Genomic DNA, 26,278 nt, shown 5'->3' on the forward strand with positions numbered 1-26,278 from the left:
TAAGAATCATTTCAATGGCTACCCTACATTTTGTGATAAAATCCCAATTTAGAAATCCAAAACAAGAATAATGTTCATCTAAATCATAATTAAATAATCATCATTTACGAATTCTCATCATTTAATAATAAATAATAGTTCTTTTCTATTGATAATTATCATTTCAACTGCAAGCAATGAGAAAAGTAGAAAATATACATTATAAAATTCGAATTTTAAGGTTAAATGATTAACGTTTGATATCCATATAAATAAAAAACATAAGAATACTAAAATAAATATTCTCTGTTGTCCATGTTATTTTTATAAATATTCTTCAGTTTACTTTGAGCATTTTTCTCGGTAATTTGAGCAAAAGTCTAAATTTCTGAATCCTGTTTCAGTACTTTTTAGCTGGATGAAACAAACTTGGGTACGATTCTTCCCGCTAGGTCGCGCGCTGTATTTTGAATGTGAATTTTTTGTTCTATCTGTATTTTTTCTGATTTTTGAATGAATAAAAATGAGAACTTTGGCTGAGAATTTTCAACTTCAATTGGATTATTAATTTTTAAATGAATTAAGGTTGTTATTAATTACAGCATCACACAGACAAACATTTGATGGATTTCAGCCATCATTTTACCCATAATCAACCACTTCTCATATTCAATAGTAACTGTAGGAAAAGTTTAATGTGAAATATGTGAGCAAAGTTCCTCTGCTGCACTCAAGAAGCCATTCCATAAAGTTTCTTTCGGTGCAGCGAACTGTCACTTTGCGCACTAGTTGCACAAATAACTAATGTGTTCTCCATAACCTTGTTGAAAATCAAAGGTAATATTTTTACAGATGGGGAAAATAACTGCTTTTGTAGAAAAAGAAATCCAATTTCTTTTCTATAATTATCCTATACTACTAGTAGTTCTGTGAACAGTAGACCTCACGTAGTTTTCTCATCCACAAGTACCTGATTGAAACTATAGACCTTATGGAAATACAGCAATAGACTGGCTTCTCCACACATCTGTGTAATCACTTGTCAGCTGATTTATGATGAATAATTCAATAGTCTGATTTTTACTCTAATATTGGCGTATGAAGGAGGCTCCTTTTCCTTTTATATCATCCTTGAAATGCAAAATTTCCAAAAACATTGTACTGTATATAAGTCGACGCCCAATTACAAAAGGAACATACCTGTCAAATTTCATGAAAATCTATTACCGCGCTTCGCCGTAAATGCGCAACATATAAACATTTAAACATCTAAACCTTTAAACATTAAGAGAATTGCCAAACCGTCGACTTGAATCTTAGACATCTCTTCGCTCGGTCAATTAAACCAGTAATTTCTGTTTAGATGTTTATATTTCTGTATGTGACCGGATCTCGATAACGGCTCTAACGATTCTCACGAAATTTGGAACAAATTAGGTTTAAGATATGAAAATTCGATTGCACTATGTCTCAACCCTGGGATAACTCGCTGAAGGACATTAAAAGGATAAATACGGGGATAAAGGGAAATTTTGTCATCTGTTGATACCGTAATGGAAGTGAGTGAGCGAGTGCATGTGTGGGTTATTCCTCAGCTGATCTCATGAAAAGAATAATCCGGCAAGAAAAACTTATTGTTTTTTTCTCTTTTTCTTTAGAAAACATGTTTACTTCAGAAAGTCCAAAATAGTAACTAGATGCTGTTAGTGTAGAATAGTATATAGTATATTAACAAATATTGTAGCAAACATAGTATATCATTCTAAATCAAATTCATAGTTGTAATTGATGATGTGTTTGTTTTTTGAAGTGAGAATAAATTGTTATTTTGATGAGTGATAGAAGCTTAACCTAGATTTTGATTTGGACTGTAGTATAAATTTGAAAATGGACAGTTTTGGGCAAAGCCTGTAGTGTCTCCTTATATAAATGTAAAAATGATTGTACGACTGAGAAAATGGATAAATAAATATAAACTAGGTACTAGCCGTCAGGCTCGCTTCGCTCGCCATATCCGTTTAGCCAGAGGGCTCCGCCACCTGGACCCCCGACTGAATCGTCCAAAAATGAGATCAGCGGGCTCGCTTCGCTCGCCTGCATGTAGACCTCAGCGGAACCTCTGTACCGAATTTGAACGCATTATGTCAATTTGATCTCGAAAAACACCTGTTACTATATCGGCGTATCTTTGGCGAACAAAATTCTTCCACCTCAGCTGAACCTGTGTACTGAATTTTTTAAAATATATTTCCATCAATTATTGAAAAAGGTGAGGAAACGCAGAAAAGCTGAGAAAACGCTAATTTTGGTCGTATCTTTGGCGTTATTTCAAATTCCTTCTAACACAACATTATTGCACCCCAGCTGAGCTTCTGTAGTAAATTTGAACATTCTCTGTTTATTTGTCCTCGATAAAGCTGAGAAAACGCTAAAAAACGCAGATTTTGGGCGTATCTTTGGAATTTTTTCCAAATCCGTTCTTATTGCGCCTCTAAAGGGCCAACTGAACACACCTACCAAATTTGAAATGTTATGTCATATTTTTATCATATGTTAGGACGATCCAGTCGGGGGTCCAGACTAAACGTCTGGCTAAACGGATATGGCGAGCGAAGCGAGCCTGACGGCTAATAATATAATATTCCCAGGAATAGCTCTGATTAAAATAGCAGTACCCAATCAATTTTTCCGGGATAAATCAGGACCTCCTAAATAGGTATTTAGGAGGTACTGGATAAATTGATTTAGGAGGTCCTGGATGTATACATTTCAATCTTCAACTTGGTACCAACCTAACAAAGTCAACTCAACTTAATGCCAACCTGACAAAATTTTTAATTTAGTTACCAGAACAACTGTTTCGAAGAGGTACTCTCTCTAGATTATAGTTCTATATTAACATATGGTATGGACATTTGAATTATAATTTTAAAATATTGGAATAAGAAGAATATTCATGTTAAAAGACGAACTTTGAACCCTTAAAAACCACCCTTACAGTTAAAATATCGCCAAAAGATTTCTTAGTGCGCCTCTAATGGGCCAACTGAATATACCTACCAAATTTGAACGTTTTTGGTCCGGTAGATTTTTAGTTCTGCGAGTGAGTGAGTGAGTGAGTGAGTGAGTGAGTGAGTGAGTGAGTGAGTGCCATTTCGCTCTTATATATATAGATAAATTCAATCTTTCGTTACAAATTTTCTATGCTTTTACACTTCAGAGCAAAGCTCGGTCCCCCGACATTTATTTTAATGATGTATCTATATATATAAAAGCGAAATGGCACTCACTCACTCACTCACTCACTCACTCACTCACTCGCATAACTAAAAATCTACCGGACCAAAAACGTTCAAATTTGGTAGGTATGTTCAGTTGGCCCTTTAGAGGCGCACTAAGAAATCTTTTGGCAATATTTTAACTCTAAGGTTGTTTTTAAGGGTTTAAGTTCGTCTTTTAGCATGTATATTCTTCTTCTCCCAATCTCTTAACTATAATTGAAATTTCCATATCATATGTTACTATAGAACTATAATCTGGATAGAGTACCTCTTCGAAACAGTTGTTAACTGGCAACTAAATTAATAATTTTGTCAACTTGGCATTAAGTTGAGTTGACTTTGTTAGGTTGGCACCAAGTTGAAGATTTGAATGCATTTATCGCGGAAAAATTGATTGGGGCACTGCTACTTCAATCCTTGGAATATTATATTAGTAGCCGTCAGGCTCGCTTCGCTCGCCATATCCGTTTAGCCAAGACGTTTAGTCTGGACCCCCGACTGGATTGTCTTAACATAATATGATAAAAATGCTCAAATGGAAAATGCAGGCGAGCGAAGCGAGCCTGCTGATCTCATTCTTGGACGATCCAGTCAGGGGTCCTGGGGGCGGAGCCTCCTGGCTAGACGGATATGGCGAGCGAAGCGAGCCTGACGGCTAGTTTATTGTATAAATGGATAAATAATAAATAAATAAAATATTGTATAATATTGTTACAGTACGCTGCCTTATGGACCACTGTCTGGGCAAATAATGTCTATGGCTAAAGAAGCATGCAGGAAGGCGTTTATGTCCCAACCTCAACGTCTCATGGTCGCTATGTACAGATGTACTATACAGGTCAACGCCAATGTCCAAGGTGAGATTTGTTGTATACACTTTGAACCTTAAGCTGCGTACACATATTCGCGCTTCCAACCCGCACCGAGCACGCTCCTCCCTCGTACCGCCCTCGTACCACCATCGTACCACCATCGAACCACAGTCGCTCCGCCCACGCACCCATCATGAACGTTACGGAAGATGTTAGATCTTCTCGCGTTCCCCGGTCGAACCACTGTTGCTCGCCGGTCGATCATCAATCGCTCTGCTGGAGTGACGTTCGGTTGCGGAGCAGAGCGACAGTCTGTACGCACCTTTAGGCTCAACTCACACTTACGCGAGTCAGGTCGAGAGCATGGTCCTAACTCCGCCTAATAAAGAGTATTTTCATTTTCATTTTCATATGAATAAAGTTGAGCATTTGCTTATACTTCTAAAATATGGAGCATTTGCTTCATTTTCTATGAATAAACGTGGGCAAAACCTTTTGCTCATGCTCATCAAAAAAATATTTTGAGCATTTGCTCAAAAGTAAAAGCTTTTGCTCTAAATTGTATGAATAAACTAGAGCATTTGCTCATCTTTTGAAGCAAATGCTTCAAAAAAGGTGAGTCTAGTCTAGAGCAGCTTATCACCTTTTGCTCATAGTAAAATGGCTCAACTAATTCGTATGAGGAAGAGGAAACTATACCAGATAAGATCACAACCAATAGTTGAGAACTATAAAACTCTTTTTAGATTCAACCATGATATATATCACCATTATCCCTACAAAAGAATAAATACAAAAGATAGCTACCTGATATAAAGATAGCCATCACAAAATAGGAAATAGGCATTTAAGAATATGCTGAAGATTATTATAGAGATGACATTTTTTCACGCTATTATTTCAAAATTCTAAACTCAACTAACCTAAAACTCTATTCATAAATAATAGAAAACAAAGCAGACGACGCAAACACAAGCGGTGCCCCCTACTTGCATATTTAGCGCTTCCGTGAGCTATAAAAACAAAGTAAGGCTACAAAAGCGAATCAGCTGATGAAAAATCTTTAAAATGCGTGAGCATTTGCTCCAGAGTTCAGGAGCATAATGTAGGAGTATAAGGAAAAGCTTATTCATAAAAAAATGAGCAAATGCTTTTGCTTCTACCTTTTGCTCATGAGCAAAACCTTTTGCTCCATGCTTTTGCTCATGAACATTTGCTCTGGTTTTATTCATATGGGCCCATGTGTTTTGAAATGGTGACGTCGCGGAGACTAGAATCGACTGGTCTGAGTGTCACCATTTGGAAACACATGCTCTCCACTAGAGTCCAGTCTCTTCTCCACCTGAGTCGCCTAAGTGTGAGTTAAGCTTTATTCGAACGTTATAATGGCAGTGGAGAAAGATAGCAGAGCAACGTTGCCGATCCTCTGTCTTGTCAATGCATTCCATAGACGGTAGCTGATACATGTTTATTGATGTAATACTGTTCATTCTGGTTTGAAATAATCAACTAGTAGTTCTGTGAAAAGTAAACCTCACGCAGTATTCTCATCCACAAGTCCTGATTGGAACTATAGACCTAATGGAAATACAGCAATAGACTGGCTTCTCCACACATCTGTGTAATCACTTGTCAGCTGATTTATGATGAATAATTCTATAGTATGATTTTTACTTTCCTTACCCTATTACATAGGTAAGGAAAGTATTGCTTTCCAAAAAAATTAAGGTATCCCAATTTCTGAATTTCTATACGTTTTAAGGTCCCCTGAGTCCAAAAAAGTGTTTTTTGGGTATTGATCTGTGTGAGTGTGTGAGTGTGTGTGTGTGTGTGTGTGTGTGTGTATGAGTGTATGTGCGTCTGTGTACACGATATCTCATCTCCCAATTAACGGAATGACTTGAAATTTAGAACTTAAGGTCCTTACACTATAAGGATCTGACACGAACAATTTCGATCAAATGTGATTCAAGATGGCGGCTAAAATGGCGAAAATGTTGTCAAAAACAGGGTTTTTCGCGATTTTCTCGAAAATGGCTCCAACAATTTTGATCAAATTCATACCTAAAATAGTCATTGATAAGCTATATCAACTGCCACAAGTCCCATATCTGTAAAAATTTCAGGATCTCCGCCCCATCTATGCAAAGTTTGATTTTAGATTTCCAATTATCAGGTCTCAAATATAATTTAAACGAAAAATTTAGAGTGGAAAAGATTGAGCATGGAAATCTCTTCAATTAATGTTCAGTAACATTTTCACCTAGAATTGAAAATAAGCTTGAAATTTGAGAAAATGTAATTATTCAATAAGCTTGAAATTTGAGAAAATGTAATTATTCAATTGCAAACTGTTGGCAACAGTTGATTCTATTAAATTATTCACTACTAGCCGTCAGGCTCGCTTCGCTCGCCATATCCGTCAAGCTAGGGGGCTCCGCCCCCTGGACCCCCGACTGGATCGTCCAAGAATGAGATCAGCAGGCTCGCTTCACTCGCCTGCATTTTTCATTTGAGCATTTTTATCATATGTCAGGACGATCCAGTCGGGGGTCCACACTAAACGTCCGGCTAAACGGATATGGCGAGCGAAGCGAGCCTGACGGCTTGTAATATAATATTCCCAGGAATAGCTCTGATTGAAGTAGCAGTGCCCAATCCATTTTCCCGCGATAAATGCATTTCAATCTTCAACTTGGTGCCAACCTAACAAAGTCAACTCAACTTAATGCCAACCTGACAAAATTATTAATTTAGTTACCAGTTAACAACTGTTCCGAAGAGGTACTCTCTCTAGATTATAGTTCTATATTAACATACGGTATGGACATTTTTCAATTATAAATTAAGAGAATAAGAAGAACATACATGCTAAAAGACGAACTTAAAACCCTTAAAAACCACCCTTAGAGTTAAAATATTGCCAAAAGATTTCTTAGTGCGCCTCTAAAGGGCCAACTGAACATACCTACCAAATTTGAACGTTTTTGATCCGGTAGATTTTTAGTTCTGCGAGTGAGTGAGTGAGTGAGTGAGTGAGTCAGTCAGTCAGTCAGTCAGTCAGTCAGTCAGTCAGTCAGTCAGTCAGTGAGTGAGTGCCATTTCGCTTTTATTTATATAGATGAAGAGATAGCAAATCTTGTGTGTATCCAGCGTTATTGAACTGTCACCAGCTGGCTCAGATCATTGACTTGAGATGCGCGTTTACACTAGCGTCAGGTGATCAATTTTCATAACGGCAAGGAAAGTTGTGTGAGTGCGCCACACCAGATTTTTGTCAACTGATTTATGATGAATAATATTCTATAGTCTGATTTTTACTCTTATATTGGCGTATGAAGGAGGCTCCTTTTTCATTTTATATTATCCTTAAAATGCAAAATTTCCAAAAACCTAGTATATACGTCGACGCGCAATTAAAAAAGGAACATGTCTGTAAAATTTCATGAAAATCTATTACCGCGTTTCGCCGTAAATGCGCAACATATAAACATTTAAACATTAAGAGAAATGCCAAACCGTCAACTTGAATCTTAGACCTCACTTCGCTCGGTCAATTAAGCAAAAATTATATTTTTCAATTAGTAGAATTGATGGTGATGTTGTGAAATCTCTCCATAATAAGAAAACAAATATATTGTCAAATTTCACTAAAAATTTATTAAAAACTTTAAAACAGAACCATGGTTTCACGTAGTTAACCAACGCATCATCAGCTGTACTGAGGAATGAGGATACAGAATTATTTATTAAAAACTTTAAAACAGAACCATGGTTTCACGTAGTTAATAATTCTGTATCCTCATTCCTCAGTACAGCTGATGATGCGTTGGTTAACTACGTGAAACCATGGTTCTGTTTTAAAGTTTTTAATAAATTTTTAGTGAAATTTGACAATATATTTGTTTTCTTATTATTTTTAAATTAATAATAATAATTATATCATAATGAATTTTCATAATTAAGATGATATATTTTGTTTATGAATTATCAATTCTACAATGTTAAAAGACGATCTGGCAACAGAGCAAAGCGAGAAAGAGATAGTGCTATCCGCTTTGTTGAATGATAGACAAGGATAGCAATACCATTGCTAGTCAAATACTGCCATTATAACGTGGACCTCATTATTTATTTATTTATTTATACATTAATAGATACAATCATTCTCAACTATGAATGATTGGGAAAGGAACAACAGGCTTGGAGCCCAAAACTGTTACTTTCCCAAATTTAGATAGAAATTGTCCAGAAATAGGTTATGTTTACACTACACGTTTTTTGTCCAATTTTGAGTCCAAAATATTTATAAAACGATATTATTTATTATATTTATTATAACGATAAGATTGAAATGAAAGGTCAAATGAAATGAAAGTCCTTTTTGTTATGTATACACCTAGTCTGTATTTTTTATGTGAATAATACATAAAATCTATTGCTTCATTTTAGCTTGTATAAATAAAAATAAGCATCCATAATATTTATATATGCAACAAAATAACAAATATATAGCAATTAACAGATGGAAATAACTGAGTTATTGCAATTATTCAAATGCTAATGAATCTGTAATGATTATTAAACGAAAATTCCAATTAAATGCTGCAAATCACCCCGAAGACTTCTGCTACTGCAAATATTGACAACAGGGTAAACAGCTAGATGGAAATTCGATGAGCGCTACTATTCAAAAATTACTTGTCAGCCCGGGAATCGAACCCAGTACCTCCTAATTGCCGGTCAGGAATGCCTACCCTTACACCAAAATTTTTCTACCATTAATTTCCATCTAGCTGTTCACCCTGTTGTCAATATTTGCAGTAGCAGAAGTCTTCGGGGTGAATTACAGCATTTAATTTGGATTTTCGTTTAATAATAATTAATAATTATATAGCAGTAATATGAGCTTAATTGCACACTATGTTTCATAAATAATAGAAAACTATTAAAATAATATAATATATTCTTGGCATATACATGAGTATTAATTAAATTAATGAACATTAGCCTAATTTATTAACTAGATAAGTAATATAGAGTAGTTGAAAAATAAATATAAATTTACGGTATAGATATTAAATAAGTATATAATCACAGTTATAATAGTTTTTCTAAACATATAACACCCAACTCTCTTATAATTTTACAAATTCATAGCCTTATACAGTTGAACCTAGATCAGTGTTGTAATGAAGGATTTATTTATTTATTCAATGTTACACAAAACACAATTCATAAAGATGATTGGGAAAATACATTGAAATAAAGGGAATTTTCAATTTAATTTCAAGAATTTGTTGGGTTCTCAAATATTTAACATATCTGTTAATATTTCTTGTGAAAGTTTATGGATTTAAAATCTGATTATTGACGAAAAGAAATCAGCTGTCAAAACTAAGTCTGTTTTTCGGTAATTCTTCAAAATTATATTTTTAACTAGCCGTCAGGCTCGCTTCGCTCGCCATATCCGTCTAGCCAGGGGGCTACGCCCCCTGGACCCCCGACTGGATCGTCCAAGAATGAGATTAGCAGGCTCGCTTCGCTCGCCTGCATTTTTATCATGTTGGGACAATCCAGTCGGGGGTCCAGACTAAACGTCTGGCTAAACGGATATGGCGAGCGAAGCGAGCCTGACGGCTAGTAATATAATATTCCCAGGAATGAAGTAGCAGTGCCCAATCAATTTTTCCGCGATAAATGCATTTAAATCTTCAACTTGGTGCCAACCTAACAAAGTCAACTCACTTAATGCCAACCTGACAAAATATTAATTTAGTTGCCAGTTAACAACTGTTTCGAAGAGGTACTCTATCTAGATTATAGTTCTATAGTAACATATGATATGGAAATTTCAATTATAATTAAGAGATTGGGAGAAGAAGAATATACATGCTAAGAGACGAACTTTAAACCCTTAAAAACAACCCTTAGAGTTAAAATATTGCCAAAAGATTTCTTAGTGCGCCTCTAAAGGGCCAACTGAACATACCTACCAAATTTTAACGTTTTTGGTCCGGTAGATTTTTAGTTATGCGAGTGAGTGAGTGAGTGAGTGAGTGAGTGAGTCAGTCAGTCAGTCAGTCAGTGAGTGAGTGCCATTTCGCTTTTATATATATAGATAATGTGAAATATTTCTTCTATGTTCAGTTTTGAAGCATCTCAATTTGAAAATCTACTTTGTGAAAATACTTGAGGACTGAAAATTTTGTCAATTGAAGAACTACAAGACTTGACCTATTTCGGACTATGTGTAACCTTATCTAAATTTGGGAGAGGAATAGCACAAGGTTACCTTATTTTTCCTCTCCCTATCATTTTGATGATGTTCTTATTGTATAAATGAATAAAGGAAGAAAGTTATTTAAATTTTTTCCTACAGTTACGTTGAAAAGTGGCCATTGCTGCACTGATTACAGAACGCAAAGAATCACTTTTCCGCTCTAGTGCGGGAAAAATTTTTCTGCACTCCAGATTTGCAACATGGCAACGCAAAATACTTAGTAGGTTATATGGAGCAACAGTGCAGCAAAATCAAAATGAAGTTGGTAACAGTGACTGCTGTGGCTGCTATAGTGAGCAGAGGTGCAACCAAGCACAACGCGCTAATTATTATTCATTATATATTATAACCAACGACAACGAGGACTTTAGGATTTTAGGATTAAGGTTTTTATCAATAATAAAATTACACAGAAAAACATTTGATGCATTTCAGGCAATTTTACCCATAATTACCCACTTTTCATATTCAATGGTAACTGTAGGAAAAACTTAATGTGAAATACGTGCGCAAAGTTCCTCTGCTGCACTCAAGAAACCATTCCGCCCTCGCCTTTCTTTCGGTGCAGCAAACTGACACTTTGCGCACTAGTTGCACAAAAAACTATTACAATTAAGGATTTCTTTCTTTGACAACATAAGGGGTACAGACTCAAACTATTACAGTAATGTATTATGATATGTACTACTGTATATTTTTGAAAATATACAAATATTTTCAATATTTAAATTGTTTAAATATTTATCAATTTCTTCGTTTCTAGAAGGTTTTTTTATTTTGAATTATTGAATAAAGAAATAGATATTAGATATGCAAATATCTAATTTTCATAATTTCTACAAATTTCAGTATATCTAAAGTTTTATAATTCTGAATGATTGAATAAATAAAGATATATTAGAGTACTGAACTGTATTGTGCACTATACCACTGTCTCTTGGGCTGAATTGATAATTAAATATTAATTATTATTAAATATTGACTAATTAGTTTCCAATCTATTTTTATTCATGAAGAACAAATCTGTTGTTCTTATAGTATCAAAAATAAATAAATAATAATTAAATTAATAAAAATTAAATTAAAAATTAATTTAATTTAAAATTAATAATTAAATAAATTACAACAGTGATCTAGGTTCGCTCCGGCGGTTAAATTTAATTTGCATTAAATTTTATTTTTACCATGAATTGACACTATTTTACAAAGATTTAAATTTTATTTTATTTTCACCATGAATTGTATAATCTTTGACAATATTTTACAAAGGTACCATATCGGCAATTTAGTTGTTGATACAAAACTCATCTATAATATGATAAAGGACAGAACTGGCTTATACACGTAGGGGATAGGAAATTCACGAATGACGCATCATCACGTCTCAACTACTCAACTGATTAACTTGACATTTTACATGTAGATTCTTAATTTACCGAGGATGGTTATAGGCCTATTTTCAATTCTGCAAGATCTCAGTAGGTCAAGTTTTCAGTTTGTCAATTGGCTTGACAAGAATTGGCTATTCACGTAGGGGACATGAAATTCACGAATGACGCATCATCACGTCTCAACTACTCAACTGATTAAATTGACATTTTGCATATAGATTCTTAATTTACCGAGGATGGTTATAGGCCTATTTCAAACTCTTCAATATTTCAGAAGTTCAAGTTTTTAATTATTGGACGCTTGCGAAGCACGGGTTACCTGATGATGATAATACAGTATTTCATAGAGGATTGAAATCGGGGTAAATAAAATATAAAAATGAAACAACTCACTATTTTGCCGATTTAGTTTAAAAATAATAACAAAGATGAATAGTTTCTAATTATTGAACATAAATTATTTTTAAAACAATATAAAATCTATCTTATCCTAATCGTTCGTTTTAGTTTATCATCTGCACTTTGAACACAATTTTCAAGTTTGTTTAAATCTAAATAAATTCATTAGTTTCAGCTAAAAACGTTTATAAATTCAGTTAAATTTATTTTAACATAAATTTGAAATAATGTTCACACTAAGGGAAGTGCAGATTTATTTATACCCGTTCTCAATGTTTGGTCATAATTTTATGATATATAATAACATATACCACGCTAATTAACATAACTGACATGTTATTACAATATTTGACACGTTAAGAATGAATGCCAATCATTTAAAAGTGAGGTACACGTTATAATGGCAGTGGAGAAAGATGGGAGAACACTGTTGCCGATTCTCTGCCTTGCCTCTGCCTTCTATAGAGGATAGATCATACCGGTATATCTCATATTATATCAACTGTTCATTCTTGTTTCAAATAATCAGTTGGTTAAGATAATATATTTTTTGATGATCACATAATATATTTTTATAATAATTAAGATTGAATATATATTTTTTGATGATCACATAATATATTTTTATAATTAAGATTGAATATACTGTTGTTTGATTATATTTTTCGCCACACTGCACAGAAAGCAGCTGTTTTCCAGTCCCTACGTAGATCTGAAAGACATTGTTTGCAGACGACTCTCGTCTGACGTCAGAACAGGTTTCTTTCCGGCCTAGGCCTACGGCCTCGGACTTGAAAACCGATTTCGAGCCGGAAAAATCTCATTTTCTGCTCTAGGTGCGAAATATACTATTGTCTTCATTGTTGAAAAACGATCTGAGAACTTTGTAGAGGTGGGAAAGTTTGTGGATCACCACAATATGATACAGTATCACCACAATATGATACAGTATAACCACAAAATGATACAGTATCACCACAATATGATACAGTATCACCACAAAATGATACAGTATCACCACAAAATGATACAGTATCGCCACAATATGATACAGTATCACCACAAAATGATACAGTATCACCACAATACGATACAGTATAACCACAATATGATACAGTATCGCCACAATATGATACAGTATCACCACAAAATGATACAGTATCACCACAATATGATACAGTATCACCACAATATGATACAGTATCACCACAATATGATACAGTATTGCCACAATATGATATAGTATCACCACAAAATGATGCATTATCACCACAATATGATACAGTATCACCACAAAATGATACAGTATCACCACAATATGATACAGTATCACCACAAAATGATACAGTATCACCACAATATGATACAGTATTTTGTGAGCTTGATACCTAACACAATAATTTGACACAAAACCTCTAAACTTTTGCAACAGTGCAGAAGTAGGAAATGATAGCGCTATCTGCTTTGTGGAATGATAGACAAGGATAGCAACACCAATGATGATCAAATACAGCCATTACAACGTGAACCTCACTGTATACCTCAAATTTGTTTGAATCAGTACAGGTTGGAATTCTTATTTTTAGAATTTTTCTCTAATTTGTAGTTTTATTTTTAGACTTAACATTTATTCTCACATGTTACCCGTGAAGTCCACAGTCACTTGAGTGAAAATCACTTTCAACTGTTAAAATAGAGAGATGAGATGATACTGTATCATTTATGATGATACTGTATCATGTGAGGTGATACTGTATCATTTATGGTTATACTATAGAGAAAAGACAGCATAAGAAGATATGCCGTGGTTTGTAGAAATCATCCAAAGTTTGGAAGTTTTGTATCAAATTATGGTATTGTGTATCAAGTTGAGATGATACTGTATCTTATTGTGGTAATAATGTATCATTTATGGTGATATGCAATGGTAAAGGACCGTTATGTTGCAAATGTGAGTGTCAACTGAAGCCGATAGTCCTAGTAGTTGTTTTTAGTGAAGCTATGTGACGCTGGTAGTCTCTCATACTGTGCCCTTCTTACACTCCCAACAACACACTGATAATAGACAGTAGTCGACAGTAATCGGAGAAGAAATTTGCAAAATAATTGTCCTTTACCGTGGCATATCACCATTCATGATACAGAATCATCTCAACTTGATACACAATACCATAATTTGATACAAAACTTCCAAACTTTGGATGATTTCTACAAACCATGGCATATCTTCTTATGCTATCTTTTCTCTATAGTATCATCATAAATGATACAGTATCACCTCACATGATACAGTATCATCATAAATGATACAGTATCACCTCACTTGATACAGTATCATCATAAATGATACAGTATCACCTCACATGATACAGTATCATCATAAATGATACAGTATCACCTCACTTGATACAGTATCATCATAAATGATACAGTATCACCTCACATGATACAGTATCATCATAAATGATACAGTATCATCTCGTCTATTGCAACCATAGAGAAAAGATAGCATAGGAAGATAAGCCATGGTTTGTAGATTTCAATCAAAGTTTGGAAGTGTTGTATCAAATTATGGTGTTGTGTATCAAGTTGAGATGATACTGTATCATATTATTGTGGTGATTCTGTATCATGTGTGGTGATACACATTAAGGTTGGAAGTTTTGTATCAAATTATGGTTGTGTCAAATCAAGTTGAGATGATACTGTACCATATTGTGTTGATACAGTATCATCTCAACTTGATACACAACACCATAATTTGATACAAAACTTCCAAACTTTGAATAAATTCTAGAAACCATGGCGTATCTTCCTGTGCTATCTTTCTTCTATGATAGGAAGCTTTGATCTCTCTCTCTTTATTATGAAAAGGAATGATGTTATAATGAGGTCCACGTTATAATGGCAGTGTTTGATTATCCATGGTATTGCTTTCCTTGTCTATCATTCAACAAAGCTGATAGCGCTATCTCTTTCTCACTCTGCTTTGTTGCCAGATTGTAATACAACAATGTAGAATTAAAAATCAATTGACAAAATGTTTAATCTTAATTATGAAATATAATTATTGAAAAATATAATTCACTGCTTAATAGAATTTATTTGAATATTTCAAACGAGAATAAACAGTTGATATAACATCAATAAACCTGTATCAGCTACCGTCTATAGAAGGCATTGACAAGACAGAGGATCGGCAACGTTTTTCTCCTATCCTTCTCCACTGCCATTATAACGTGGACTTCACTATAGTTGAAAGGGATCCTCACATGTCGTGACTGGAAAAAGGATAGGAATCGATTTGTTATCGCTCTCGCACTCTCTCTCGTTCGCTCTCCCTCACTCACTTTCTCTCTCTATTTGTTATCTCCTCCTCCTTCAGATGATCTCCTCCTCAATTGCTAGTACTACCTCCTCCTGCTCCTCCTCATCCTCCTTCTCCTTTTCTTCTTTCTCCTCCTCTTCCATCGTCTTTATCAGTTCATTCACTCTCGACCAGGGGAATTCAGGGTTGCTGTTTCCTGTGAAATAAAAAAATTGATAATTTAAAACACCGAAATAGTTATAATGATTTATTTGAATATCCAATGAAAGCTATATAAATATAGTGAATTAAATAACTAGTAGTTCTGTGAACAGTAGATCTCACGCAGTTTTCTCATCCACAAGTATCTCATTTTTGGTAGAGAGTTAGTGGGGAGGATATTTTTAATATTCTTTCCAAAGAATGGACATTGATATGTCCAAAGTTCCGCCAATTTATGTAGATGCATTACAATATAATTATCTATAGTTATTATATTACAAATTACTTTTTCATATCATATACAGTTCAATAATTATTTTCTTAGTCTATGTTATGTAAATTCATCTATAATTTTGCTGTATTGTAAGCTATTGTATATAAGTGTATAAGCCAGCATATATTGTAATCTACATAAATAAAGTACTCAATCAATCAATCAATCAATGTCACCGGTTCTAGTTGATTCAGTTGAATCATTGACCGAGCGAAGTGAGGTCTACGGCGGGATGCATACCGGTGAAACGCGTTTCGAGAAACAAGTTTCAGGAAACGTGTTTCATGCAATCAGTTTCACTCGCACATGCATACAATAGAAACGGTTTTCCTGTCAGTTTCACGATGAATAGCGATGACGATTTGGTCATTTTGTCATGGTGGCTAAGTAATTTATTTATTTATTCGTGGACAGAATCACAAATCATATAAATATGATTAGGAAGGAACAACAGGCTTGGCCCAAATCTATTCCATTCCCAAATTTTGATAAATTAATAAAATGTCCAAAAAAATAGGTTATAAAGAAAATACGAAAATACTGGGTGCACCCACTGATCAGGAATCGAGACCGGGATCGATATTAGTTCCTCCACAAAGAAGAAGGGTTCCTCTTCTCTGTGGTTCCTCGTTGTTGTGAACTTGCTCATAAGTGATCCTAACAGATTTAAGGATTTTTTCCGAATGTCTAAGCCACTTTTTGATCGTTTGGTGGCATTGGTTGGTGCACAAATAAAGGCCACTTTTTATCGTTTGGTGGCATTGGTTGGTGCACAAATAAAGGCCACTTTTTGATTGTTTGGTGGCATTGGTTGGTGCACAAATAAAGGCCACTTTTTGATCGTTTGGTGGCATTGGTTGGTGCACAAATAAAGGCCACTTTTTGATCGTTTGGTGGCATTGGTTGGTGCACAAATAAAGGCCACTTTTTGATCGTTTGGTGGCATTGGTTGGTGCACAAATAAAGGCCACTTTTTGATCGTTTGGTGGCATTGGTTGGTGTACAAATAAAGGCCACTTTTTGATCGTTTGGTGGCATTGGTTGGTGCACAAATAAAGGCCACTTTTTAATCTTTTGGTGGCATTGGTTGGTGCACAAATAAAGGCCACTTTTTGATCGTTTGGTGGCATTGGTTGGTGCACAAATAAAGGCCACTTTTTAATCTTTTGGTGGCATTGGTTGGTGCACAAATAAAGGCCACTTCTTGATCGTTTGGTGGCATTGGTTGGTGCACAAATAAAGGCCACTTTTTGATCGTTTGGTGGCATTGGTTGGTGCACAAATAAAGGCCACTTTTTGATCGTTTGGTGGCATTGGTTGGTGCACAAATAAAGGCCACTTTTTGATCGTTTGGTGGCATTGGTGGTGCACAAATAAAGGCCACTTTTTGATCGTTTGGTGGCATTGGTTGGTGCACAAATAAAGGCCACTTCTTGATCGTTTGGTGGCATTGGTTTTGCACAAATAAAGGCCACTTTTTGATCGTTTGGTGGCATTGGTTGGTGCACAAATAAAGGCCACTTTTTGATCGTTTGGTGGCATTGGTTGGTGCACAAATAAAGGCCACTTTTTGATCGTTTGGTGGCATTGGTTGGTGCACAAATGAAGAAGAGGGACAGCAACTGGAGGCTCACTGTAAGCCAAGAGGATCAAATGCAAAGAATGGTTATTTGTCATTTTCATTTTATATTTAGTTCTTCTCCTTCAAACTAAATCTTGTGTGTTGTTGATTTACTGGTTCCGATTAACTATTTCAAATGATAAATAAAAATGAATTCCTGAATTATTGTTCACTTCTTTTGCAACTACTTCCCATGCAATCTGTACTTTGTCTCTGTTGCTGTAGGCCTACTCCTTCAGTTTAAAGTCATAAAGGTTAGGTTAGGTTAGGTTTTAGGTTAGGTTAGGGCGTTTTTCTACAGCTTGGGCCAATTTTACTTGGAATGAAATTCCTGCCATGATTTTGTGTGAAACTATTTCAAATTACGCTGATTAAATTATTTATAATTCAATTAGTTAAATTATAACCAAATTAAAAATTTCAAATTGAGCTATCACACAAATCACAAATAGCTATCACACAAATTTCTACAAATCACACAATTTTTCGATGCGAAACGTGAAACTACTGCTAGAGGAAACCGATTATTCGAGTTTCACGAAATCTGGTTTCACGCAATCAAGCAAACTGGAGTATCATGGGACGCAGTGCGCACAATCCTGTGTATTCTTATCAGTCGATTGCAAGCAACTTTCGTTCCACGGTTCCTGAAACTTATTTCACGAAACGCGTTCCTCCGGTGTGCATCCCATCTAAGATTCAAGTCGACGGTTCGGCATTTCTCTTAATGTTTAAATGTTTATATGTTGCGCATTTACGGCGAAACGCGGTAATAGATTTTCATGAAATTTGACAGGTATGTTCCTTTTTTAATTGCGCGTCGACGTATATACAAGGTTTTTGGAAATTTTGCATTTCAAGGATAATATAAAATGAAAACGGAGCCTCCTTCATACGCCAATATTAGAGTAAAAATCAGACTATAGAATTATTCATCATAAATCAGCTGACAAGTGATTACACAGATGTGTGGAGAAGCTAGTCTATTGCTGTATTTCCATAAGGTATATAGTTTCAATCAGGTACTTGTGGATGAGAATACTGCGTGAGGTCTACTGTTCACAGAACTACTAGTATAAAATGAAAACGGAGCCTCCTTCATACGCCAATATTAGAGTAAAAATCAGACTATAGAATTATTGATCATAAATCAGCTGACAAGTGATTACACAGATGTGTGGAGAAGCCAGTCTATTGCTGTATTTCCATAAGGTCTATAGTTTCAATCAGGACTTGTGGATGAGAACGCAGTATTCTCAATTTCCAATTCCCAATATACCTTAATTAGAAAACAGCTATTGTGTGGACTATTATTAATTGCATGCAGTGAGGCATGCAATAATTGATAACTTGAAGTAGAATAGTATTTTCTCCCGACTTTTCTCTGCTTTCAACTCGGTAAGCTTTTGATGGCAGTAGCATATTATAGCTGTTACATCAAATTATTAGCATTGTCGATACAACAACCCAAACAGCCATTAGTCGTTTATACACCGATATCTCGCCGACACGACAGGACAGGACAAAATTTACTCTGATGGACAGTATTAGAGGAGACTGTGGTTTATAACTGCGCGAGGTCTACTGTTCACAGAACTACTAGTTAAAAACTAATAAGAAATCAAAGTTGGCGTTCCTTGTACACCAAAGAATATTCTTAATTCGCCGAGGATGGTTATAGCCCTATTTTAAATTCTTCATGATTTTAGTTGGTCACGTTTTCAGTTTGTCAAGTTTTCAATTGGACCCTCGCGGAGCACGGGTTACCTGCTAGTCTTCAATATTTTAGACAATCTCAAGTTACAGATGTAATTAAATAGAGAATGCATTTATTCAAATGCTAATTAGCTGAGGTCTTCGGGGTGATTTGCAGCATTTATTTGGAATTTTCGTTAAATAATAATTAAATCTCAAGTTAGCTCTTGAAGTCAACTCTCAATCAACTCACAACCCATTATTATATTGAAGAAAATTGTTCATTAGCATAAAAAAAATCTGGTGTGGCGCACTCACACAACTTTCCTTGCCGTTATGAAAATTGATCACCTGACGCTAGTGTTCCCGCACATCTCAAGTCCACTTATAAACAAAGATCTGAGCCAGCTGGTGACAGGACAATAACGCTGGAGTCATACGAGGTCTGCTATCTCTTCATAGTGAATCATTTAATAGAATCAATAGTTGCCTACAGTTTGAAATTGAAATAATAACATTTTCTCGAATTACGAGCTTATTTTCAATTTTAGGTGAAAATGTTACTGAACATCAATTGTAGAGATTTTTATGCTTAATCTTTTCCACTAAAAATTTTGTGTTAAAATTTTATCTGAAGCCTGATAATTGGGAATCTAAAATCGAACTTTGCATAGATGGGGCGGAGCTCCTGAAATTTTTACAGATATGAGACTTGTGGCAGTTGATAGAGCTTATTAATGACCATTCCAGGTATAAATTTGATCAAAATCGTTGGAGCCGTTTTTGAGAAAATCTCGAAAAACCCTGTTTTTGACAACATTTCCGCCATTTTAGCCGCCATCTTGAATTGCATTGGATCGAAATTGTTCGTGTCGGATACTTATAGTGTAAGGACCTTAAGTTCCAAATTTCAAGTCATTCGGTTAATTGGGAGATGAGATATTGTGTACACAGACGCACATATACTCATACACACACACAACACACACACACACACACACACACACAACACACACACACACACACACACATACATACAGACCAATACCCAAAAACCACTTTTTTGCACTCAGGGGACCTTGAAACGTATAGAAATTTACAAATTGGGTTACCTTAATTTTTTTTGGAAAGCAATACTTTCCTTACCTATGGTAATAGGGCAAGGAAAGTAATATTGAACCATTACCTTATAGAAATAGACACGGCCAGACATCTGTGTAATGCATGCAATGAATAATCCACTTGTCAGCTGATTGATTATGGATAATTCTATAGTCTGATTAATCCTTTCTTCAGTGTTGATGATATATATAGTGATATCAGAGTATGGAGGAATTCCTTTTCTTTTCATATTATCCTTGAAATGCAAAATTTCAAAAACCTTGTGTATACATCGACGCGCAGTTGAAAAAGGAATATTCCTGCCAAATCTCATAGAATTCTATCAACGCGTTTGGCCGTAATCGCGTTACAGACAGACAGACAAAAGAAAATCCGAGTTACAACATAGATTTCGGTCAATGATTAATTGGAATAGCCAATGAAATTTATAAAAATAAAACAAAATAAAACTTGTAGCACCCTTTATTTATTAAAAAACTTGAAATACTTGAACTATTTTATTTAATAAATAAAGGGTGCTACAAGTTTTATTTTGTTTTATTAATTTAAAAGCAGCCCATTTCAATAAGTGTTTTATCCAATGAAATTTATATAAATATAGTGAGCTATATAAATAAAATACTGTTAATTAATTCGAATATACAATGAAAGCCGTATAAATATATTGAGCTATGTATTTTTTATTATAATAATGATGAATGAATCCAGGGTCACTCATTTTCATTTATAAAATTTTCAATTAAAATTTAGATTTTAAATTCCATTTAAAAACCTGAAAATGGTGTGAATCACTAAAACTATAGTGAGGTCCACGTTATAATGGCAGTGTTTGATCAGCAATGGTAATGCTATCCTTGTCTATCATTTAACAATGCGGATAGCGCTATCTCTTTCTCGCTTTGTTCTGTTGCCAGATCGTCTTTTAACAATGTATAATAAATAATTCACTCACAAAATATTTCATCTTAATTATGAAATTATTGAAAAATATAATTCACATCTTAATAAAATATAATTGAATATTTCTAACGAGAATGAACAGTTAATATTACATCATTGAACCTGTATCAGCTACCGTCTATAGAAGGCATTGACAAGACAGAGGATCGGCAACGTTAATCTCCTATCTTTCTCCACTGCCAATATAACGTGCACCTCACTATAGTTGTTATAATCTAACCTAACCTAACCTAACCTAACCTAACCTAACCGCTTAGAGGCGGATGTCGATTGAATGCCAGCCAAGGCGGAAGCGGTCGCGGTTCGATTTACACACATCATGCCGTAAACCCTGATTCCTGGCACGCTGGCATAAGTCGGCTGGTCGTGGTTCATAGGGCCTTCTGCAATTTAAATTAAAATTAAAATTAATTTTCTATTAATAACTTGGAATATAGGCCCCTCTGAAAGTAAGATTAAAACTCTAATAAAAATGCATTTCAGTAATTTATTTTATGGTCCCTCTGAAATTAATATTCAAATTTGAATAAAATTTCAATTCTATTGTTTACATTATCTATATATATATAAAAGCGAAATGGCACTCACTCACTGACTGACTCACTCACTCACTCGCATAACTAAAAATCTACCGGACCAAAAACGTTCAAATTTGGTAGGTATGTTCAGTTGGCCCTTTAGAGGCGCACTAAGAAATCTTTTGGCAATATTTTAACTCTAAGGGTTGTTTTTAAGGGTTTAAAGTTCGTATTTTAGCATGTATATTCTTCTTCTCCCAATCTCTTAATTATAATTGGAATTTATAGTATCATATGTTACTATAGAACTATAATCTAGATAGAGTACCTCTTCGAAACAGTTGTTAACTGGCAACTAAATAATAATTTGTCAAGTTGGCATTAAGTTGAGTTGACTTTGTTAGGTTGGCACCAAGTTGAAGATTTAAATGCATTTATCACGGAAAAATTGATTGGGCACTGCTACTTCAATCCTGGGGATATTATATTACTAGCAGTCAGGCTCGCTTCGGTCGCCATATCCGTTTAGTCTGGACCCCCGACTGGATTGTCCTAACATATGATAAAAATGCCCAAATGAAAAATGCAGGCGAGCGAAGCGAGCCTGCTGATCTCATTCTTGGACGATCCAGCCGGGGGTCCAGGGGGCGGAGCCCCCTGGCTTAACGGATATGGCGAGCGAAGCGAGCCTGACGGCTAGTATGTCATATTTTAATAATAATTATGATTTGTGATTTAGGGCCGGTTTCCGAGCTCGGGATTTAGCTAAGTTCTAGACTTTAAACAGCTGGAGTCAGAAAATTGGTTTTCCAAAACGGGGCGTAGTCGCAGTCATTGTCATAGTCACGTTTGAATTAAATTTTGAAAAACTAGAGAATTGAACACAAAATAAAATGAAGAGAAAATAGTGTAAAGTTTCAGCTATTTTGAATTATTTAGGAATGTCTAATTTCGTCAAGGAAAAACAATTCCAATTATAGAAATGAGAAAATAAAAACTACGACTACTGTTATAAATGCTGCTACTACGCCTCGTTTTGGAAAGCCAATTTTCTGACTGCAGCTGTTCAAAGTCTAGGACTTGGCTGAATCCCGAGCTCGGAAACCACCGGCCCTTATCTAGTTTCAACTGCTCCACCATCCGAAAAGATACACAAGAAGCTTCAATGTATCTTTCCATAAGCAACAGATGCTCTTTTGTATCTTCTCAAAAGCAACGTGTTGCATCCGAAAAGATACACAAGGAGTTTTAATGTATCTTTCCATAAGCAACAGATGCTCTTTTGTATCTTCTCAAAAGCAACGTGTTGCATCCGAAAAGATACACAAGGAGTTTTAATGTATCTTTCCATAAGCAACAGATGCTCTTTTGTATCTTCTCAAAAGCAACGTGTTGCATCCGAAAAGATACACAAGGAGTTTCAATGTATCTTTCCATAAGCAACAGATGCTCTTTTGTATCTTCTCAAAAGCAACGTGTTGCATCCGAAAATATACACAAGGAGTTATATGAGGTCAAAGTTTCATTGCCTCATAATTTTGTTCAAATTCAAATAAAAGGTGTGTTAGTATCTTCCATGTTTTTATTTGTTCAAATCCTATTATATTAAGAGAGCAATTTCTGTATTTATATATCTGGTTATTTTTATATTTGGTTATTTATGTTTTACGGATCTCGGAAACGGCTCTAACGATTTTCACGATATTTGGAACATAGTAGGTTTATGATATAAATATTCGATTGCACTAGGTATCATTCTTTGGAAAACTTGCTGAACGACATTATAGGAAAACAGATGATAATTTCGTCGTCTCTTGATAACAGAAGATGCGTGTGCCTGTGTGGAAGAGAGACAGAATTATTTCCAGCTGTGTAATCATAATCAATCAGCGAGAAATTTCATCTAGCTAGACAATGATCAACATAATCTGATTTGTTGACATGACATGATAATCCTCCTAAACTAGAGAATATCGTAATTTTCAAAGTTGATCATTATTTTACAGTTTTAAGTGTTTAGTGAGTGTTACTTTGTTATTCAATTTGATTAGCAAACAATCTAAGTTATAAATTTTTTGTTTTCAAATGTTTGAACAGAAAATTGAACCTGAATTCAAGTGTATGGGACATAACCTACTTTCTGGACTATTTATAGTGTATACATCAAAATTCGGGAAAGAAACAGTTTTGGGCTGTGCCTGTTAGTACTTTCCCAATCATTTTAAAGAATTGTGCTCGGTTTATCAAAAGTCAATCAATAAATAATGAGCGAAGCTCGGTGCTCCCATATTATGTAATCAAATGAGATAAAACAAAAATCAATTGAAACTGATATACATAAATAGTGGATAATGATAAAATAATAAAATGAAACGTGTGTAATTAATACTGACCTAACACACTATAGTTATTTGTGCAACTAGTGCGCAAAGTGACAGTTTGCTGCACCGAAAGAAACGTTTACGCCCGAGCCGTAGGCGAGGGCGGAATTGTTTCTTGAGTGCAGCAGAGGAACTTTGCGCACGTATTTCACATTAAGTTTTTCCTACAGTTACCATTGAATATGAAAAGTGGGTAATTATGGGTAAAATTGCCTGAAATGCATCAAATGTTTTTCTGTGTAATTTTATTATTGATAAAAACCTTAATCCTAAAATCCTAAAGTCCTCGTTGTCCTTGGTTATAATATATAATGAATAATAATTAGCGCGTTGTGCTTGGTTGCACCTCTGCTCACTATAGCAGCCACAGCAGTCACTGTTACCAACTTCATTTTGATTTTGCTGCACTGTTGCTCCATATAACCTACTAAGTATTTTGCGTTGCCATGTTGCAAATCTGGAGTGCGGGAAAAATTTTTCCCGCACTAGAGCGGAAAAGTGATTCTTTGCGTTCTGTAATCAGTGCAGCAATGGCCACTTTTCAACGTAACTGTAGGAAAAAATAATAAAATGAAACATGTGTAATTAATACTGACCTAACACACTGGAGTCAGGGCACCGGCAGATAACAAGATAATGCGATTTTCCAGTTCTGATATTCTGCAGTGCGAGTAATGACCAATCACGTGGTGAGCGACAGAGACGCATATCTGATACCGGTTCACATGTCTTCACCAGTGTCAAAATCTGAAAACAAAAATTGGAAAAATGTTACAAAATCTCAACAAATCTACATGATGTCCCAAAATTAAATTGCCAAACTTCAGGAATAGGTTCTATGGGTAAAAATAAAGAGAAAATGTGGGATAGACTTTTTGCCACACTGCACAGAAAGCAGCTGTTTTCCAGTCCCTACGTAGATCTGAAAGACATTGTTTGCAGACGACTCTCGTCTGACGTCAGAACAGGTTTCTTTCCGGCCTAGGCCGGAAAGAGTACTCTTTCCAGCCGCTAACATGCAAGTCCATAGTTAATAAGTCATCCGCTAGATCGGGCGAGTGTCAACTTTCTTCATCTGAAGTCGCCATTATTTCAGTTTGAATTTCGAATCAAACTAATTCAGCATTTGCTTTGCAACCATTTTTATCCAATTATTTATTGTTGATTAGCACATTCCGAATTTTCAAAAATGCTTGAAGATGACGACGCCCGTGATATTCCAAGTGAAATTTTAAAAGAATCTGAAATCCTGACTGCAAATCTTCTACCACTAAAATCAAGAGATAGGTACGATAGCTTAACGAGTATTCTTTATTTTGTATTCTTTATTTATTTTGTCAGCAATACCTGTAGTGTGGCGAAAAATAGCGTTCGCACCACGGGCAAAAATGTTTTTCCAGCTCTCAATCTTTTCTAATCCTCGACCTACGGCCTCGGACTTGAAAACCGATTTCGAGCCGGAAAAATCTCATTTTCTGCTCTAGGTGCGAAATATACTATTTCCCTAAAACGCTTTGTTTATGAGATATTCGCCATTTTGTATTTTTTACAAAATAAGTTTTCCAACCGATCGCTATGAAAATCGGTAGTTATGTTCAAATAAAAGAGATGAACTGTAGAAAAAATATTCAACTTTGTCCAATTCGAAAATTCAAAATGTCGGCCATTTAAACTTTCAATCCAAAATTGCGGGAGAATGGTGATAGATAGAGAAATTTGCCAAGAACAATTTTTTTTAGAAAATTTTATTTACAATCAGTCAACACCAAACAGTCCACGTTATAATGGCAGTGTTTGATTAGCAATGGTACTGCCATCCTTGTCTATCATTCAACAAAGCGGATAGCACTTTCTTTTTCTCGCTTTGCTCTGTTGTCAGATCTTCTTTTAACAATGTAGAATTACTAATTAATTAACAAAACATTTAATCTTAATTATGAAATTATTGAAAAATATAATTCCTTGTTCAAAAAATATTATTGATTATTTTAAACGAGAATGAACCGCTAATATTACATCAATAAACCTATTAA

The 26,278-nt window shown here is 34.9% G+C and overlaps 1 protein-coding gene across 2 annotated transcripts in view; it reads left to right on the top strand.

The window, feature by feature from the left end:
- LOC111057319 (elongation factor-like GTPase 1) overlaps positions 1-26,278 on the top strand; it is a 286,987-nt gene that overhangs the window by 74,917 nt on the left and 185,792 nt on the right. For both annotated transcript variants that reach the window (XM_039435938.1, XM_039435937.1), the window contains exon 18: positions 3,978-4,117. In XM_039435938.1, the coding sequence (XP_039291872.1) occupies positions 3,978-4,117 (140 nt within the window). The remainder of the gene's footprint in view (positions 1-3,977; positions 4,118-26,278) is intronic.

The sequence above is a fragment of the Nilaparvata lugens genome, chromosome 9, assembly GCF_014356525.2.
Source record: "Nilaparvata lugens isolate BPH chromosome 9, ASM1435652v1, whole genome shotgun sequence".
Taxonomy (NCBI): Eukaryota; Metazoa; Arthropoda; class Insecta; order Hemiptera; family Delphacidae; genus Nilaparvata; species Nilaparvata lugens.